The sequence below is a fragment of the Hydractinia symbiolongicarpus genome, chromosome 14 (assembly GCF_029227915.1).
Source record: "Hydractinia symbiolongicarpus strain clone_291-10 chromosome 14, HSymV2.1, whole genome shotgun sequence".
NCBI lineage: Eukaryota > Metazoa > Cnidaria > Hydrozoa > Anthoathecata > Hydractiniidae > Hydractinia > Hydractinia symbiolongicarpus.
This window is the reverse complement of record NC_079888.1, coordinates 12,732,047-12,753,752: the sequence shown is the minus strand read 5'-3', so window position 1 is coordinate 12,753,752 and position 21,706 is coordinate 12,732,047. Positions and strand designations below refer to the sequence as shown.

General features: G+C 34.5%; 3 protein-coding genes across 3 annotated transcripts in view; 2 read left to right on the top strand and 1 right to left on the bottom strand.

Annotated features, from left to right (window-relative positions):
- LOC130626150 (ATP-binding cassette sub-family D member 1-like) overlaps window positions 1-4,467 on the bottom strand; it is a 131,103-nt gene extending 126,636 nt beyond the window's left edge. The window contains exon 1 of the mRNA XM_057441256.1: window positions 4,444-4,467. The gene's annotated coding sequence lies outside the window, so the exon portion shown is untranslated. The remainder of the gene's footprint in view (window positions 1-4,443) is intronic.
- On the top strand, window positions 2,398-18,588 carry LOC130626152 (uncharacterized). Its single transcript, XM_057441257.1, has 7 exons — window positions 2,398-2,437; window positions 16,960-17,241; window positions 17,393-17,469; window positions 17,534-17,614; window positions 17,780-17,836; window positions 17,916-18,025; window positions 18,111-18,588. The coding sequence occupies exons 2-6, from the start codon at window positions 17,014-17,016 to the stop codon at window positions 17,917-17,919; spliced, it is 447 nt and encodes a 148-aa protein (XP_057297240.1). The 5' UTR covers window positions 2,398-2,437; window positions 16,960-17,013; the 3' UTR covers window positions 17,920-18,025; window positions 18,111-18,588.
- LOC130626153 (bifunctional 3'-5' exonuclease/ATP-dependent helicase WRN-like) lies at window positions 4,846-12,291 on the top strand (the record flags this gene model as incomplete). The annotated part of the gene is made up of 3 exons (XM_057441258.1): window positions 4,846-5,150; window positions 5,246-6,912; window positions 9,867-12,291. Coding segments are annotated over 2 exons (648 nt in total), but the record flags the coding sequence as incomplete, so codon positions are not given.
- Window positions 18,589-21,706: the final 3,118 nt, after the last annotated feature.

Sequence of the window (21,706 nt, the reverse complement as noted above, 5' to 3'; positions counted from 1 at the left end):
TTGATCTTGTTAACTCACCATATGATTTTTTAACAATAGCCAATAATAATTACATTATTTAGAACTATTTTCAGCTTTTGTACTCTGATCCTAACTTCAATGGAATATCAAATCTACGGAGACTCTTTAAATGAGATAAATTTTATACTTATGCCTTTTTGGAACATCTTTGTTCCATGTAAATAGAAGTTTTGACTTTTAATTTGGAATTCTTCCATCTTTTTCCTAATGATACGTTATATTACTGACATGCCTTCTACAGAATTTCAGCCTAAGAGCCTTTGCCGAAAAAAAGTTATGACCTGTCAAATTTTAACTACAAACAATGGAATAATTTCATCGTAAACGGCTCTAAACTTTAATGTGATATAGCTTCTCTACGGCAGCAGCTTCTTCAGTCGGACAAAAATCATTGGAACATTTAAATTTTTATGCATCTAAGAATTCATTTGGTTTAAGAACTAATCAAGCTATACTATTGAAATACTGCACCGAAAAAAAGAAATAAAAAACACACGTAATGTCTTTGGATTGATTGGCCTGCTTTAGCGCTTTTGATGCGTCATTTTCAGGGAGGACACTTGTTTCTACTGCTGCACGGATAAGTACATAACAGTAAAGCCCGGTAAATTTATAGTATAATGCCTTGCCTCAGATTTGCATTTTTTAGGACTTGTGATATGTAATTTCGCGGGGGTATTAGTCCAAAATATCTTTTCTATTGGCTATCGGTGGGCATAGAACACCACCGCCTGTTCAATATATTGTACAAAAACGCCTCTTTGTTTAGCCTGCAATAGGGCCGTTATTATGTCTTGTTGCAAAAGGATATTTGAGCGAAATATCGTTTCTGTTTGTGTATGGATGTGTATCCAACCTCAAACTTTGTCTACTTTATAAAAACAGCTTTCCGTAAATGGCAGTTATGCGAAATATTCTGGAATATTACGTTGGTTATGGCCATCGACAGAAAAAATATGTAGTTTTTATGAAGCGACAGACATTATTATGAAGGTATTATGCAGTATTATGCGATATTACGTTGGTATGGCCATCGACAGAAAATTTATGTACTTTTTATGAATTATGAAGGTATTATGCAGTATTATGCAGTATTATGCGATATTACGTTAATATGGCCATCGACAGAAAATTTATGTGTTTTTTATGAATTATGAAGGTATTATGCAGTATTATGCGATATTACGTTGTTATGGCCATCGACAGAAAATTTATGTGTTTTTTATGAATTATGAAGGTATTATGCAGTATTATGCGATATTACGTTGTTATGGCCATCGACAGAAAATTTATGTACTTTTTTTGAATTATAAAGGTATTATGCAGTATTATGCAGTATTATGCGATATTACGTTGGTATGGCCATCGACAGAAAATTTATGTGTTTTTTATGAATTATGAAGGTATTATGCAGTATTATGCAGTATTATGCGATATTACGTTGTTATGGCCATCGACAGAAAATTTATGTACTTTTTTTGAATTATAAAGGTATTATGCAGTATTATGCAGTATTATGCGATATTACGTTGGTATGGCCATCGACAGAAAATTTATGTGTTTTTTATGAATTATGAAGGTATTATGCAGTATTATGCAGTATTATGCGATATTACGTTGGTATGGCCATCGACAGAAAATTTATGTATTTTTTATGTATTATGAAGGTATTATGCAGTATTATGCAGTATTATGCGATATTACGTTGGTATGGCCATCGACAGAAAAAATATGTATTTTTTATGTAACGACAGAGAGTATTATGAAGGTATTATGCAGTATTATGCGATATTACGTTGGTATGGCCATCGACAGAAAATTTATGTATTTTTTATGAATTATGAAGGTATTATGCAGTATTATGCAGTATTATGCGATATTACGTTGGTATGGCCATCGACAGAAAAAATATGTATTTTTTATGTAACGACAGAGAGTATTATGAAGGTATTATGCAGTATTATGCGATATTACGTTGGTATGGCCATCGACAGAAAATTTATGTATTTTTTTTGAATTATGAAGGTATTATGCAGTATTATGCAGTATTATGCGATATTACGTTGGTATGGCCATCGACAGAAAATTTATGTATTTTTTATGAATTATAAAGGTATTATGCAGTATTATGCAGTATTATGCGATATTACGTTGGTTATGGATTATTGACAGAAAAAATATGTATTTGTTATATAGAGAGGATGTCGGATAATGCGGTTTCATTTGTCGGGTCCATTTGGTTGGAGAAGTATGACTGAACGTCTGTCGGACTTTTAATATCGATAAAGTATGAAGGGTACTAGTTATGTTGTACGTCGTGTGTCGGGACCACTTAGCCCGGTGCTAAATGAAGTCGTTCCCGCTGTCGGAGATCGCTGGGGGAAACACGAAAAGATGGCTGACTTGACTGTGGACGGTAAGTCCGCGCTTCCTGCAGTATTTTTTGTTTTTTAAATTCGTTTTGAATCTCATTCCTCAAAAAAGATTTAAGTTCGTGTGCCAAAGTCTTTTTCTTCTAAATTTAGCTTTTAAGGATTTTTTTCTTTGTTCCTGAAGAGGAGCCATGTGATATGAAACTGATGTCCTCTTCAGCACCTTCAGCTGCAGAATTCGCAATTTTGTTCAAGGTTTTCCATATTGTATTCTGGTAGGCTTTCTGCCTCCTGAAATTTTTTTTGAAACAAGGAATGAGATATCTTGCAATGTTTTGCCTTCAGTTGAATTTTAAAAGGATTTCTCAATCATAGTTTCAAAGCCTAACTCTGACCACTCGTCAACAGATCTAAGATGAGGCTCAGCCATCATTTCATCGTATGTTAAAAAAGTTTTATCTTTGCTTTTTGCTTTTTTAGATGCCATTAAGTATTATGTAGATTGAGCAATTTCAGACCAATGTTAACAAGCAACTACTTTCTAAATGTGTTCTGTGCCAAACGTCTGAACTGTTCAAGAACAAGAGGCATATTTATACCCCCTGTTTGTGGTATGGACCTATGGCCTTAAGTAACAAGCTTAAGGCAGTCTATTGTTTTGGTTAAATTAATATAGTGTTGACTATTAGTCATAGGTCACCAAAACATTTGTAAAATTATTAATGCAGAGTGACAAAACACTAGTGAACCAGGTTAGCCTTATACCAGGAGTCAATGGAGACACACCTTTCCTTCTGTAACCCCAATTAACATGTGAAGTTTAGCACCATATGGTTAGGTGGATGTGTAACGCCAGTCTGAGAGACAAGAGTTCAGATAAGCTAAGAAGTAGGCTAAGTATCCGTATAATTAAAACTGTTATCCAGATAAGAAGGCACTTGAAAAGAATAGAGGAGGATAATTGGGTAAGAAAGTGTAGAGACTTGAGAGTTCCTTGGGCAAAGCCCAGAGGCAGACCAAGAAGACTTGGCAGGAGGTTATAAGGACAGACTTGATACAGAGGAAGTTAAGTTTAGATCTAACACAGTCTAGATCAGATTTGGAAGGGGTCATTAATATACCCTGTCCAACCCATTCTAGCATGGAAAACGGACGTTAAGCCGAGAATGATGATTTACCAAAAGTTCATAATTTGCCCATTTAACAAGTTAATTTGAGAAATAATAAAGGTAAACAAAATATATGTGCATCACTTCGCTGAAAAATTAAAATTGTCTCTAAACTAACCTCGTTTTCATGTTTAGCTAATCTATTTCGGCTGTGTATGTTGCGGAATGGAAATGGATATTGAAATAGGTCTATAGCCAACAGACTCCAAGTTCATGTATACCTTAGAGGGACTACAAACTAGTTAAAATGCTCACATTCCCTTTACCCCGCGCACATATTAAAAATCCGGCAAACGCGTTTTGCACAATGAACAGACAGAAATTTATCTCATTATTTATTTGGTATTTTGAAAAACGATATAGGACATGAGGGTACCATCAGACTTTCATAGCTAGCTATAAATAGTGAGCTGGAAGACCCTATATTCTAGACATCTTATCATATGACGTCATTAAATGAGCTGGAACACCCCATGCCCTATACTAGTGTGATGTAGGTTACACTGATGGTCAATGTGTTTAAAGAAGTAACCTGTATGTATATAGTATAGATGAATAAACTTACAAATAGAGAAATGTTGAAGTTAGGTGATAGGGATTTACTTGATTATAAAGGTATTATATGGATGATTATTTTGGTGATACTGATGATAAGGATGATAAAGATGATATAGATTGTGCTTGTGATGTGGAAAAGGTAAAGATCAGAACATCATCTGCACTATATAGTTTGTACAAAATGTGGTGTAGTTAGTGATATTCCTGTCTATATACCTTCATACAGTATTTTTTAATGTTGTACCTTTCTAAATAAGTGCATATACAAGAGGAATGGGAATTTCACTGTGACCCTAAAACAGTTCCTATGTTAGAAAGGATACCTGTCTCTCTTCCCTGCTTTCGCTATTGCCCTGTATTTTTTTTACGCTCTCGCAGAAAAGAGAGACAGGTCCAACCCGCAGTCAGAAGTTGACTGCCTCTCTCTGATTGGTTCATATTCCCCCGGTATAATTACATTAAGTGTTGTAGTTCGTGGCTACGCTTCCTAAAGAAATAAATAAATTACGCACACCTATTATATTGTGGTGAGACTGAATTTTTTAATTGCGCTGATAAATCATTACTTTCAACATGGCGACGTTAGTAGACGTATCGAATACCGTTGCACAAGCCCTGGCTAGCTTTAAATTTTCTATCAAGCCAAAACAATTACAGGCTCTACTAAATGTGTTAAATAGACTAGATACGTTGTGTGTTTCCCACGTCTTATGGAAAAAGTTTAATCTATCGGTTGTTGCCATTTGTATGTATCAGGTTGCGCATCTTCTTCACCTCTGGTTCTAGTTGTGTCTCCTTTAATTTCCCTGATAGAAGATCAAGTAGCTTCAGCAAATTCCTTGTCTGCTTTGGGATTAGAGGCTTCCAAGTTGGATATAGATTGTTATAAAAAGATTTGTTGTGGAGAGTACAATATTCTCTTTGGTACACCAGAGTCATGGCTTGATAATTTGAAATGGAGAGAATTTTTATTGAGTAAATATGTGGTGGATGTTTGTCTTGTGGTGGATGAAGTTCACAAAGTAACTTGGTATGTGTTTTTTTTTATATAAAAATAGATGCTAGCTATCTATATTTTAAACCAGTGTCAAGCTAAACCTAAAGTATCAAATCATTTTCTATTAGGGGTGTAGCAGCAAACAGAATTGATGAACCGTTCCATGAAGCATTTGGCAGAATTAGTGAGATGAGATCAATTTGCCGTCAAAAATTGCCAGTGCTTGCCCTCAGTGCAACAGTTGATGTTGATCTTACTCAATTAATAGTCAGCAGTTGTGATTTGTCGAAGGATTTAAATATCATATCCACTTGTAGTTATAGAAAGAACATTCGTTTGACAATCATTGACATCCGTGATCGTGAAAATGTTGAAAGTTTAAGATGGTGTGGAACCAGTATAGTGGAACCAGTGATGGCTTTGATTTGGATTCTTAATTCCCTGGTGTCGGACTGTAACTTCGTAATTTAAGTTATCTCCTATAATCTAGTGTAAAAACTGTAATTTGTATAAGTAAAAAAATCCGAAACTTGGAGGCAAATATTTGTTTTAATGAATCATTACCTGGTACTCAACGTTGCATTGTTTATCTGCTTCGATTTGCTGTTTCCAACTTTTAACTGCTTTATCATGATCTGTAGCTAGTTTTTTGTTTTTGTTCAGTGCGGTAGTGTAGCCATTGGTGATACCTAGCGCATTAAACCATTTAAACGTTTGTTTCTTTGCACCAGCTGCAATCAATAACTGATCGTTTCTGTGAGCTACAACACACCCCCTGCCCCTTCCATACCTTGCTTTAAACAAAATCCTAAAGCATGCAGTCCGGTGTCCAATGCTTTTTCTAGGAATAAAGTAGTAGTGCTCGGTTATTATTTACGTATAGTATATATTTTGGTACTACCAAAGAACTTTTCTTACTTGGTTTCAGTTACACCAGTCGCCCCCCTGATAGCAGATGATAAAATGGGACAAAGTTTGGTCATTTTTTCCAAAAATATATCATCCTTGAAATTCAAAAGAGAATCAACAGATGCATCCGTCATAGTCGAATCGCGTTCCACAATGGCCATCTCTTGCTTGCATATATTTTCGACCTCCTGCTGCATAGTCAGCATTATTTGAGAATCACTCTAATAAAAGATAAAGTTGAAAAATATGTCCGCAAAGATAGGGGGAAACAAGATTTGTCGAAATATATGTAAACAACGCATTACATGTTCACCACTTTCCCATTTTTTCCTGTTACTTCTTACAGCTTTCCACTTCAACCTAAAAAATTCTGCCTTTTCTACAACAGCTATCCCTCTGTAGCATGTGCCACACATTGTTCCATTTAAACACTTTTTGTTGGCATTATCACTTTCAGGTTCTTCTCCGTGAATGAACAAAAACCCAATGTCTTTCAGCCTCTGTATTTCTTTGGGCTACAATACTTGCCTATGTTCTTTGGAGTTTTTATACTCTTTTAAACATAGTCTACAAAACGAAGGCATACTAAGGTGTTTGTTTACATTTTTGGATATACATGTTTTCTCAAATTTACCGCTTTAAACTTGATCGAGATTAGCGCTCTCTCCCTCCTGCAAAAAGACATAGCTTGGCCAAAAACTCTGTCTCAAGTTGCATAATAGTATCGGCGGTGGAGGGAAAGTTTTAGAATTAAAATCTTCTTAGTTTTAATGCTGTGGATGTTTTGTGGAAGCTACTCGGTTGTATGTTAGCTAGGTATCCTTGCTTGATAATTGGATTAGGCTAGCAAATTTGATTGTGTAAACCTATGGAAAAGTATTATACGGTACATTTGTATTTATTGTTTTCATTTGCCACTGTTTATGGTATTTATTTAACCCCAAATTTTTTGATAACTATATTCCTTTTCTTTTATCACCGCCGATAACCAGTTAGCCAGCGAAAAACCGCAATGTTGTTTTTTTTAATTCCGCCATTTTTTAAAGTGACTGCAGGAATAATTATGCGAATGTTTAGAAACAATGACATGAAATTTAAGTGGCTGATATTTTTGAATTTGGAAACAGTTGTCAATTTGAATGTCAACTGTCAAGGTGGGTTGTTATAAACTCTCTTTTTTCCCTTCTCTTATCAAAAATATCAAAAAGGGAAAAATGATGAGTTTAGTTTACTAGACAATTCCTATGTACACAGTATCCCCATACTAGAATCCCTTTTAAAGAAAAACAAGTTGATGTCCTAAAAAAATAGCTTATTTTACATTATTGTACAATAATGAATCAATCGTTTCCACATCTAACAATAGAGGAACGTAATGGAGTACAACATCTATTTACTGTCATAAGTCGCCTATACAATAAGTACAAACCAAGTAAGAAAAAGAGCTTTATAAACTATTACTTTACACTAAAAAAGAAATTCCAAGCATTAGGTAGGAACAATTATGCAAAAATTATTCCACAATTAAAAGCACAATCCAGACCAAAGGAAATAGAAAGAATATGGGACCTAATATCTAAGAATTCTAAATGGGCTAAAGCTCTTCAAAAACAAAGATCTCTTAGGACCACCATCTAAATAATATAATATTGGTTGATTATTTTTATGTATCTATCTTTTATTTTTTATACATCCACTCATCAGTGGATCGTTTTCGTCTTCCGCCTTTATAAAATTGTCCTTCCAATTCACCAGGCTCGTACAGATACCTAACATTAGTACCAACATCAAGTAATGTTTCATTATCACTTTTGATGGGCTGTGAAAATCCCTGTTTCACTAAAGTATGTTCTATAGCATTTACAGGTTTCATATCAATTAGTCTGGTTTTTTCGTTATTCAAAGCACTAACTACAGTTTGCAATCTACCAACCCATTCCCTATTACTTTTTGATGGATTTACAAACTCTTTATGGTATTGATAACTAAATAGTCTATCTGCTAATATGTTATTAAATCTTTCAACGATACTTTGACTTCTATGCTGGCTACGATCACCACGTTGTATTATTACATTATGCGTGCTCATAAGTTTGGTAACATCACCATAAAACTCTTTACCACATCACAAATGAATGTTTTGGGGAATTTTAATTCGGTATTAACATATATCCAATAAAAGGCTTTAGCAGTTTCTTTTAAGCTTTTACTGGTTAGTTGATATGCTGATTTATGTCTACTAGAGTATATTTATATGTTTTTCCTTTGTACTTATCATGTGGAAGATACAAGATATCTACCTGATGTAGGTATAGCTTAAATAAAATGAAGGTATTATTCTGACCCAACTTAGAACACGGCAAGTCTTAAGACGGGACGGACCATCTTTTGACATGGTGGCTTATCTTTTGACACGGTGGCTTGTCTTTTGACATGCTGCCCTGTCAATTGACGGGTCAGGACCAACTTGCGACATGGCGTTAAAAGATGCTTGCATACTTTTGAAGACCTTGTATTTAACATAAACTAACTCCAATAAAGTCCGAATATTAGCGGCGATATCCCGCTAACGGGGCCCGAAGGCTCCTTATTGCAACTTGACCTATTACGTATAATATGAGAGCAAGAATCGTTTTGGCTGGGGCATCCAGGATTGAAATATTTTGTTATATATTCAAGGAAAGACTACGACTATGATTTAAAAAAATATTATAAGTTAATTTATGTTTTATGTGATCAGTATCACCAGTTTCGAGCAGCGTCCTTAAGCTCTCATTTGAAGTACAGAAATCTTTTATGAAATTCTTGCCCAACTATACAACAGCATTATGTGGGGATCAAATCCACAATCACTTGGAAAACAGTTGTACGCTCTACCGACTCTGTGCCACTAATATTTGTGAATTTATGTCTGTGTTTGTTTAATTTTTAAGGAAACAAATTTGACATTGTATTTGTATTGCTCATTACTTTAGCTATATATATTTGTAATAGATTATATTTAGAGAATTCATGATTTATTTTCCTCCATATATTTTTTGTTTTCTTTTGTCCTCTCCTATAGACACTACATTTGTCAACAGTTGGGCCAGAGATCTGTCTTCAATTTTTTCAAAATTTGAAACTGTGTTTCCCATGTTACAAGGCTTAACTTTAGTCTTGGAGTCTTCAAACTGACCCATCTTGTGGCTGTTTCTAAAAATTGTCAATAGTTGGATCCGTCCCTTTTTTATTACGATTTTTGAAAACACAAGTGTCCTTTGTCAATAGTTGGGCCTGTCCCATCCTATGACACAGTCTTTTAAAAGCATGGGAATTGTTTGTCAATAGTTAGGCCTGTCCCATCTTATAACACATTTTCTAAAATTGCAAGAGACCTTTGTGTACAGTTAAGTTTGTCCCATCTCATGACACGGCTTTTAAAAGCAAGAGATTCCTTCGTCAATAGTTGACCTGTACCAACTTAAGACGTATTTGCATACACTTGTCCAAAATTGGGCCGGGCCCGTCAATAGATGGGCCATCCCGATTGCGAGCACACCGACCCGTCTTTTGACGGGCCAGTCCTGCGTCTAAAGTTGGGCCGGTGTCCGTAGTTGGGTCAGAAGTACGTAAGTAAGTAAATAAGTAAGTAAGTAATATGTATTTCTCGTTTTAGCTTCCAAAAGTTACAGTTTTTGATAAACCCGTTTCAAATAAATATAATATAAATAACGATATATGTTAATATGTTACATGGATTAAAAATCTACTGTTCTAATATAATTAGTATCTTGTTAGAAAAGATGTACAAAACGGTAATATTTAAAACCTTTATATTAGATAAAATATTTTTTTTAGTTCTCATTGAGGCTTTGGAGTTTAAAACGAAGGAATTCCGTAGGGATAGCAAAGCTAGTAGATCTACGGCGACCTTTAAAACGAAAACAAAAGAACAAGAAAAACAATCAAACGAAAACAAATAAAAAAAGTATCGTTAACAGGAAGGTTGCAATTGATAGTGTCTCAGAATGACAAGGAAGAAAAGATTTTCATTAGAAGAGACAGAGATAGGAAAGAGAAGAGAAGAAAAAGAGAAAAGAGAGCAATTCAAACATTTTTGGATTAGTTTTTGTAAAACTATGTTATATTATTGTTAGTGAAAAATATTTTTAATTTTTTTTTGAAAGTTTTGATGGATACTTTTTCTAATAAAATATTACTAATTCGTGGGATAGCTTTATTTCAGGAGATAGGAATTTGTGTACACACTGAGTAGGTTATGGTATTAGTTCTTAGGATGTGGAATTTTATGTTAGATAGTTTAGTGTGATGAGCATGTATTTGATTCACAGGTATAAGAAGGTCTTTACATGAAATGGGTAACATTTGTGTGTGGTATGAGTAGGCAAAAAGGGTGTTTAAATATTGAATATGGTTCTGAAATTTTAGAATTTTTGTGTCAAGATACAAAGGGTGAACTGTGTCCCGATTTAGTTTAAAATTGATAATTCTTAAAGCTTTACTTTGTGTACGAGTGATGTAACAGTCTGACCCCATGTCAGTGATGCATATGTAAGATGGGAGTGAAAGATGGCACAGTATAAGTTTAGTAGGGTATCTCTGGATACAATGTGCCTTAACTTTGCTAGGACTCCATTTGCCCTGTTTAATTTTGGAAGTAAGTCGTTAATGTGATGATCATAAATTAGATTTTGGTTGATTTGAACTCCAAGGTATTTTATTTTTGAGACTAGTTGCAGTTTTTGTCCACTAAGGCGGAAATTTAAATGTTTTTTAACTTCTCTGATGTGCTTAGGGCGAAACAGTATAATGTCTGTTTTATTAACATTTAGACTAATTTTGTTTGCTCGTAGACATATGTTTAAAATTTTTAAGTCTTCGTTTACTTCCTTGTTAATTTTTTAAAGAACTACTACAATTAATCATGCTAGTTTCATCTGCGAAATGAATTATTTTTGAGTGTTTTATTGCACGATGGAGGTCGTTGAGATATATTAAAAATAATAAAGGCCCTAAGACTGAGCCATGTGGGACTCCATGAATTATGCCAGAATTATCTGATGTTATACCGTTTATTGTTACATGTTGTTTACGGTTAGTCAAATAAGATTTTATAAGGCTGTTGGGAATGCCTCAACACCATATTTTTCAAGTTTTTGTAACAGTATGGAATGTTCAACTGTATCGAAAGCCTTTAGTAAATCTAGAAAGATGCAACAAGCAAAGTTCCTTTTGTCCAAAGCAGTCCTGACTTCCTCAGTTAGTTGTAGTAGGGCATGCACGGTATTATGTTTCTGCCTAAAACCATATTGGTATTTAAAAAGTAAGAGATCATCTTCAAAGAACGAATAAAAACGTGAGTATATAGCCTTTTCAAAAATTCTATTTATATTGGAAAGTAAGGAGATAGGGCGGTAGTTTTCAATACAGGTTTTGAGGCCTTTTTTGTAAATTGGTACAATGTTAGAAGTTTTTAGAATGTCTGGGTAAGTTCCAGTTTGAAAGGAAAAGTTAATGATTTTACTTAGAAGTGGACTAATAGTAGGTGTAAGTAATTTCAAAAAAGTAGTAGGAATGTTACCAGGACCAGTGGCTTTATTTTCCTGTAGAGAGAGTATCAAATTTCCTGTTTCTATAGTAGTAGTAGGCTTCATAAAAATAGAGTGTGAGTTTGTATCTCCCATATAGTCCATTGGAGAGATGCTAGTGGGTCTGATTTTAGATTTGGTATGTTCAGCAATTTCACCAAAAAACCTATTGCAAGAATTAGCTATAGTGAGGTTATTACTAATAGATTTATTGTTTATTTGCATTGTGCTAGGTATATTTCCTTTGGAGGACTTGGAGTTTATGATTTTTTTGATTCCGTCCCAGGTTCTTTTAAGATTGTGTTGGTGTTCGTGAAAAAAATCCTTGAAGTACTTATCTTTGCTGACTGTTGTGATTAGGTTGAGTGTATTTCTATACTTTTTGAATTGAGTAAACAATAATGCTTTTTTTTTTTCTTTTAGGAATTTTTTATATATGTGCTGTTTGTAGTTAATAGATTTAAGTATTCCAAATGTTACCCAGGGTTTTCTGCTTATTTTAGATTTTTTTGTATTGACTTGGACAAGAGGAGCATGATTATTAATGATAGAATTTAATTTGGTAATAAGAGGTAGTAGCAACATTTGGGTCATTTGATTAAAAAAGTTCTTCTTTCTAGTCAACAGAAAGTATGTCTAGGAGGAAATAGTTTTTAGTAAAATTTCGAAAGGAACATCTAACCTTTTTGTGTGTGTCAGCAGTGGATACTGGTTTGTTGAAGAAGACAAACTGTGGTAGATGATCAGAGGTAGAATAGGTGAGGTTGCCAGCTGTACATGGTGTAGTTATTAGGTTAGAGAAAATGTTATCAATGAGTGTTTTCGACCTTGTTGTGACTCTAGTAGGTTTAGTTATATGCGGTATGAAAGTGTTTTCAGGTATTAGATTAAAAAAGTTATTTGTTTCTGCATGGCTATCATAGTTAAGGAGGTTAATATTAAAATCTCCCATTAATATAATGTCTTTATTTTCTTTTTGTAATTTTTCCATCAGAGGACTGAAAAAATAATCATTAAACTCAGTTCTTGGCATGCAGGGATGTCTATAGATACACCCTACTATTAAATTTTTTCCGGATTTATTTTTAACTTCAATTATTGTTTATTCAAGTTCTTTGGGATTATATATTTCCAGATCACTCCGATGTAAAAAGTCAAATTTATTAGAAATGTAAAGCTTAGTGCCCCCTTTACTAGATTCAGTTAAACATTCCTTAAATTCATAGTTTGTAAGGTTTGTGTTAGTGACTGAAGGATTATCAACCCTATTGCGTGTTTCAGATATAACAATAAAATCAAATGATATGTCACAAAGAGATAAGAGGTTATCTAGATGGTCAAAATAGTAGCTTAGGGATGCAATGTTTATATGAAGAGCAGATAAGAATTTTTTTGATGTTTTAATGTTGTTTAATTCGTGGATTGAGCAGCTTGCACTATCTAAATCAGAGTTTATAGTTAAGGAATCTAGTTCTTTAAACAATGAGTTATGTGACATAGTTTTCAGAAGAGATATTTAAGGATTCGTTTGGATTTTTACCGTTTATAGTTAATTTTAGGATTTCATTGTTAAATTTGGAAAAAGGTATTGTGGAATTAATACATTTACTAGTCGATAAATCCCGTGGAGTAATCCACTTAGGCAGAAGGAAAATGGAAAAACAGGTTGTTTTAGTTTTTTGCTGACGTCAGCAGTGCAAATACAAAATAAATATATTTTTTTAGAAATTTGTATACCTGTTGCCTTCATCGTATAGATCTTGAAATGCTGATCAAGAAAATGTATATGATCATGTATCTTTGACAAACGGTTGCAGAGATATCAAGGTTTAAAAGTTTTTTGATGACGTCATCAAACCGTCCATTCCGAAACGGATTCGGGGACCCAGGTTTGAAAAACTTACCCAAATTGGTCCCAGGTTGTCCCTAGTTACCCACGCGGTGAAAAAACATTGACGTCACCACCTCGTTTCCAAGTTATTTGGCCTCAAAGTTTTAAGTGCATTGTAATGGCTTCACTAATCTTAATTAACTTTCCTTTGACGTCAATACTATTTTATCGGTAAAGTTTGGTAAATTACAGAACAATTTTATAGGCGATGCTTTATAGAATTTGTTAAAGAAAATTTTGAAGAATGTAATCCACTTTGCAAAAGTGACAGACAGACAGACACACGGAACTGGCTTATTATTATAAGAAACTAGCAATAAATTTTTTCAAAAGAAGAAAACCGTTTTAATACTATTATATTTCATTAAAATACAACTATAATAGTATTAGAAGCAAAATTGCAAAGTAATTAATTAATTATTTATACCACTAGTCGATAAGGCCCGTGGAAAAATCCACTTAGGCAGGACAACAGAGAAAAATAACCGTCCTTTAAATTTTGATGACGTCAGCAGAGACATGTCAGAACACAAAACTTTTTTTTTCAGAAATGTGTATGCCTGTTGCCTTCATCGTATAGATCTTGAAACGCTGATCAAGAAAATGTATAGGATCGTGTATTTTTGACAAACGGTTGCAGAGATATTAGGGTTTGAAGGTTTTTTGACGACGTCATCAACCCGTCCATTCCCGAAACGGATTCAGGGACCCAGGTTTGGGAAACTTACCCATTGGTCAAAGGTGGTCCCTAGTTACCTACGCAGGAGATGACGTCAGTTATTTCCACCCGTTTCCGAGTTATTTAGCCTTAAATTTAAAAGTGCAATGCAATGGCTTCACTAATCTTAATATACTTTCCTTTGACGTCAATATTGCTTTAACGTCAAAGTTAGGTAATTTACAGAACAAATTTATAGGCGATGTTTTATAGAATTTGTTAAAGAAAATTTTGAAGAATGTAATCCAATTGCAAAAGTGACAGACAGACACACGGAACTGGCGTATTATTATATAGACTAGTCGATAAGGCCCGTGGAAAAATCCACTTAGGCAGGATAACAGAGAAAAATAACCGTCATTTAAATTTTGATGACGTCAGCAGAGACATGTCAGAACACAAAACTTTTTTTTTCAGAAATGTGTATGCCTGTTGCCTTCATCGTATAGATCTTGAAACGTTGAAAAATGTATAGGATCGTGTATTTTTGACAAACGGTTGCAGAGATATTAGGGTTTGAAGGTTTTTTGATGACGTCATCAACCCGTCCATTCCCGAAACGGATTCAGGGACCCAGATTTGGGAAACTTACCCAAATTGGTCCCAGGTGGTCCCTAGTTACCCACGCGGTGAAAAAACATTGACGTCACCAACTCGTTTCCAAGTTATTTGGCCTCAAAGTTTTAAGTGCATTGTAATGGCTTCACTAATCTTAATTAACTTTTCTTTGACGTCAATACTATTTTATCGGTAAAGTTTGGTAAATTACAGAACAATTTTATAGGCGATGTTTTATAGAATTTGTTAAAGAAAATTTTGAAGAATGTAATCCACTTTGCAAAAGTGACAGACAGACACACTTAGCGTATTATTATAAGAGATTAATATCTGCACTTTTTTGTGACTAAGCGATCGTCGAAAATAAGACATTTTTTAACCGCTTCTTCAGTTCGCCTTTTGTGTCGAGAACTTTGTCGAGAAATTTTTATGTTTGTTTGTTTTTACGCTAACGGAACTTTTTATTCGAATGCCGTCCCGTTCGAAAGTACGTATTTGAACGAATCATACTGCTTATTTTCTATCACGTGGTTTCTAACGGTTGCGAGACAAATGTAAACAAAACAAAAAAACTCGAAAAACTCGCGCATTCGGGTGGTAAAAATATCGTGTTTGCAAAAGTGACAGACAGACACACGGAACTGGCTTATTATTATAAGAGATTACAGCACCAACTTATGTTATATTCTATGTAGCTCTCATATGTAGAATTAAAAGTAAAGTTACATTTAATGTTAACCCACTTATCGCATAAGTCACAACATATTGCTCTGTGGTGTTTAGCAACTGACTTATTACAAATACCACATGGGTATAGTATCGGCATTTCAAAATGTTTGTATGTTATTGCAAAAGAAAATTGTAGAAAGTAAAGTAAGAGAAGAAATAGAAGAGATCAGATAGCCGTCAATGCAGTTTCAGTTAATGAAGACAGTAAGCTAAAAAAAAGGCGTTTACTACTTGTGGTATTACTAGGAGTATTTTTAGAGGTAGAGGTATGATAAATATCTAAGTATAAAATAATATAGATACATAAAAGGCATACTATAGTGTAAAAAAAAAAAGAAACAATAAATAGAAAAGTTAACACCTTAGAATTCTTTCAAGATGGCGTATTTGTCTTTACCGGGCTTTTTACCAAAAAGTCGTGCTGGGTGGGAAACATACATCAACCAGTCAGGATGTTGCAGCCTCAGTTCCTTTCGGTATTTCTTTGCTTCATTAGTTCTGCTAGCAAGGTTTGATGACTGTAGTTGCTCAACATAGATCCTAGGTTGGTTGACGTTGTTTTTGTTATAGTTAATGATTATTCTTTTAACTTCTTCACTGTGTTTCCAAGAAGTAAACTTTGCAACAATGTTAATTGGGCGAGTACGGTTAGGTTTATTATTAGTGTCATTGTTTGAATTTGATGTGTTATTTGTTTAGACGGTGAGCTCTCTCAATCCACGATTCAATTATATTAGCTGACTTATTTTCAGTTAAATTGCTTAGTATGTTAGATAGTTTGTTTTTAGTATCTTCCCATGAAGACTCAGTGCCTTCAATTCCTTTGAAAACCAGTGTTGAACGCATAGATCTGTTGACTTGATCATCCAGTTTGTCCTCTAAGTATTTAATCTTAGCAGCATAGCCTTGTTGTTCAGTAGGTCCTCTACCCTATCAACGATTTCCGAGATCTGTTCTTTGTTTTGTGCTGATATGGATAGAGCTTCGTTAGATTTCTCTATTGCTGTTAAACCAATTTTGTTCGTTTCCATTACTTTTTCACTGAGGTGATCAAACTTTTCTTCTATGGAAGTTAAACGGTCGAGTATTATTGATGAGAGAGATTGGTCGGAGATTGGAGAGCTGCCATTTCTTCTGGTTCTTGATGCCATATTTTTGATAAGTTGTTATAAGAAGTAAAAAGTGTTGTAAGATTATGTACTTACTAGACGAAGAAAAGGTAACAATAATCAAGGGTTTCAGCTGCATTTTCTTCCATCTTTTTTTTAAGTTTGTTTTGTTGTTGTTTGGTTTACCATATACCAGGTTGTTTATGACCACTTCACGGGTAGAGGGGCGTTTTGGCGAGCCCCCTTTTTAGGCTGGAATTAATCGGCGGTCTATCAATTTATTTCGTTTCTAATAAGAAATCTTATCGCAGCATGATGATATCCATTCTCTTTTCAGTTCACACGTTTACCATTTGGACCGTTAGGGAAATACATATCTGAAGAATTGGATATGATTCTTGACGTCAGTCACATCAAAAATTCGTTTGTCGTGTACTCTTCTTGCGACAAAAATAAACTTTGGAGCACCGCAAGAAGATACAATATTGCTGCTCCAGAATGCATAATATATGATTATGACACCTCCATCATATCAGAATCTGTGGATATAGTGCCCGATTACGAAAATTACCCAGTGCCTGTGTTAAACATTCTCATGGAATATGCGAATAATTTTTATGTGAGTACATTTTTTTACATCATCAATTTTATGGAGAGGAGAAATTGACATGATACATGGCTGTTTTTTGGATAAAGTTAGGGGTTATTTGCATGTTGTTGGAAGGAATTGTTAGACCAATTACTACGACGTTTCTTTGGCTTCTTTATAGGGTAAAGTACGATTTAAATATCTCAACATGACGATCCAAACACGAGTTCAAATGATCATGAACAAGTTTTTGCAACAGTAAGTACAATATTTTTTGATTCACTTGTTGTTGTTTTTTCAATCATGAATGTTGATTTTCTAGCCGGACTGCTACCAGAACCCGCTGCTATCTCCACCATTGTCAGATTGTACAGATGCTGGTGACGACGTTGGTAACGCGCAGGTAAATATTATAATTTGCACATTTCGTCAGGAATAACTTCGTATTTGCATGAGTGAAGTAAATCCACTGAAACAATAAGTATGATATTATGCAACATCGATTCCAGGGCCCCAGAGGGGTGGGGTTGAGGGATACTTCTGTATTTTCTTTCCATATTTTTTACAGATACTTACACAAACACCGTCCACCTCTGCTTTTCTTATCCCAAAAAAGAACAAAAAGGTTTGTTTTTTATCGCTTTAATAATCTTGCAATAGTTAGTTACTATTATAATGTTATATTTTGGTTAATTTTTCCTCAGATAACAATAAATGCTACAACAAGTGCTGAATATATATATATTTGATAAGCTGTTTGCAGACACACCTGACGAAAGTCTATTCTTCGATGCAAATGCTAGTCCACCAAAAGGTAACAGATTATTTTATTTCATTAGTTATCCTCAAGTCCTAAAAAATGTCTTTCATGCAAAAAACGATATATATTTTTTCTTCAGGTGTTGTTACGTCAGGAGTTTACCTTGTTGATAACAGCAAATTTACCTTGGATCAAATCTTAGCAGACGATAATGGAGCCTACAAATATAAAGGTTCTCCATGCAGCTACGTTTACTATAATGGTATTGAATGTAAGAAGGCTCATTTGAAAAATGAAAGCTGATTTATAAAACGTAGAATCGGAAGAAAATATGTCGATGAATGTGTAGACAAGCAAAAGATTTTCGCATTGATTCGTGGTTATCGTGTTCACAATACACAAAATGTTTGACTGGAGATGAGCGAAGCTTCCTGAAATCATTAGGTTTGCGCTTCACTTAATAAATATTGTATCGCCATCATTGCCCGAAGAATTGTCAAAGTACATGCCGGATGTAGTCTTCTTTGTTTTGTTGGAACTGCTCATATATTGTTCTATAGAACTTTTGAAAAAGTTGTCGAGAACGAGTTTATATTTAATACATGTCTTTCCTTTCTCGATTTGTACATTCATCTTCGCTCCCATAGTTCAGTATTATAGAAAATTAAAAAAAAAATTTCAATAACAGAGTAAGAATTGACGTGCGAGTTTGACGAGAACGATTTGACCTTTGCCCAACCTCAAACACAGCTTTTTTCCAGTCTCCTCGTAAAAATGACACCTTGTCTGAACCAAGTTTGCACCCCTGTTTTATCTATCTTCAATAACGCAATCTATAATAATAATAATAATAAATATTTAAAGTGGCTAGCCCAGAAAATCACAAAAACCTATAGTTAGTGGATTGTTTCCACTGGGGCAACTAGAACAAAAAAAATAAAAATAATAATAATCCTTAGCCTGCCTGCTCAATCAAACATAGTAACATTTATAATCTGTGAAAATTGAAAAGAAAAAGAATAAAAAACAAAAATTAAAAAGTTAAAAAGTGATCTCCATTAGAATTTGCCAAATACATTAGAGATGGAAGTCTTAAACGAAAGCAGACTTCCATCACAGGTCACTTGGTCTGGAAGATTATTCCACACTTTTGCAGCTCTAAATGGAAAGGCTTTTTTGCCAAATTCCGTGTTGACCAAGGGAAGTGTGAACCTGTTTTTTGAAGCTCCTCTTGTTTGATGATTATGACAGTTTTTTTGTCAAAAGGAATTTTGAGCGCATGTAATCGGGAGCAATGTGATTCATGGCTTTGAAAACTAATATGGCATCGTTTTTGATGAGTAAATTATTCATTGAATATACCCTCTCTTTCCCAAGAAAGGTACGGACACATTTTAATCGTTTTTCTAGTTTTCCCAATCTACCTCGGGTGGCACAAGCCCATGCCGAGGAGCTGTAGTTGAAATATGTCATGACAAGTGCATTAATTAAAAGGTTTTTTGTGTGAGGTGTTAAACAGGATGCAATGGTTCTAATTTTAGAATATTTAATTAGTATTTTTTTCTATTTATGTCATTAATGCGCTTTTCCCATTGAATTTTTTGATCAAATGTTACCCCAAGATATTTAACTTTTTCGCTCGTCTTCAATGGAATACCCATATAGTTGATAGTTTTGTTCTCAACTTTATTTAACTCGCTGTAGTTGCCGAAAAAGATTGTTTCAGTTTTGTCCGTATTAATAGTAATTTTGTTATTATTCAGCCAGAGGTCGACTTGCGAAAGTTCTAACTCGACCTGGGAGACAAGGGTATCCAAGTTTTTATGAGACGAAATAATTATTGTATCATCTGCATAGAGATGGTGGTAGTTTGAATTGATGACAGATTTTAAGTCATCAATATACAAAAGAAAGAGCAGGGGCCCCAACACAGATCCCTGCGGCACCCCAAAAGCGTCTTCATGAAGCAGATCTGATCCTGTGTCGTTTACAAGAGTCAGCTGCATTCGGCCCGTTAAGTAGGACTCGAACCAGTCAAAGGCAGCATCTCTGATGCCAAAACACCATAGTTGTTTTAACAAAATTTTATGATCTACAGTTTCAAAAGCTTTTTTAAGGTCAATGAGCACAGCAGAAACAAAGTTATGTTGGTCGAGTTCAGTAAGAATAAAATCAGAGACATCGACTACTGCAGTTTCTGTGGAAAAGAGTTTTCGAAATCTGGACTGTCTGTCATTCAGTAAGTTATGCTCAGAAATAAAATGAGACATTTGCTCATGCACTAACTTTTCAAAAAAATTCATAGGAATTGGCAAAATGGAGATAGGCCGATGATTAGTAGGATCTGTTTTATTGCCACTTTTAAAAATAGGCGAGACCCTTTTAGTCTTCCAACATTTAGGTACATAACCAGTAAATAAAGATTTGTTGAAAAGACTTGATAAATAAATACTTAAAACTGACGAACCTGCTTTTAGCAGTCGTGAACCAATTCCGTCCAAGCCTGTAGCTTTATTAAAGGTACTGTCCGATTAAAAATCAACTAAAATTTTGACAAAAAATTCTTATTTAGGACTAATTTCTATAAAATAATTAAATAATTATTTGTTTTCTTTCCTAACACCAACTGAACAATATCTCATTCTTGTTTACAAAAAAAGCATGCGGTCTCTCGCTTCGATTGTTTATATGGATGGCGGATGATAGGCACTAAAGCGAGGCTGAAATAATATGTCGCGTGTGACGTATTTACCTGGAGCGCGCCGAACTGACCAATATAGATAAAACGTGGGCCAGGGTGATATTTTATTATATGTTTAAAAATTTTGGTAATTTTACCCCCTGAATTGTTCGAAACTCTCTGTCATGGAGTGCCACCAAAGATGTTCACAGCGTACTCTTCAATAAAACCACCGCTCGGAATTCTTCGTGTTCCGTAATACATTTTTTATCTGAAAAATATTACAATATTACTCAATCACACTCGCATCAAGAATTACTCATGAAGGAGTAGAAACTTTTATACCATGTAATTGAAAATATTTAATAGAGTCCAGTCTTTTTCAGGAGAGGCGTGCGATCGCACGCGCACGCCTTGGCACACGCCTAAATCGTTTCAGGCGTGTGATTAATCGCACGCCTGAAAAATAAATATTGAGTTTTCAAAATCAACCTATAAAATCCATTTTGTAGCGTGCGATGGCAGCCCTCGAAATAATTTTTGGACAGTCGTCAGACAAAACGTCCGATAGATTTCCGTATTGGTCGGACACTTTTAGATCTCAGAAATTATTGAATAGTCCTGGTCCTTTTAATCCACGAGCAAGCCTATTCATAGCCAACCTGACCATCCTAGCTAATTCACCGACTCCTGACTTAGTTAAAAGAACTACGTAGACATAAATCTCTTTTGCCTGGCCCCTTCGTCGTTGGTAACCAGGTCTTACACAAGAAATCCAGCCATGCGGTTCTTAACTAATGCGGAGGTGAACGCCGACGGAGCACGGATGAAGCAAGTCTGCAAAACTGCACTTACAGGCGGAATAGACATTTTATCATGGATTTAATTGTAGATAATTTCTTCATTTGACAAAATAATTGGAAACCATAGCAGGTCCGAATTAAATGGATTTTTCTTTATGCCTGTAAAACCGAAACCAACGGGCGGTATAAATTTTTTTCTGTAAAAATTTTGTTAAAGTGTAGCTGAACTTTTTGAATGAATTTTGAAGTTTT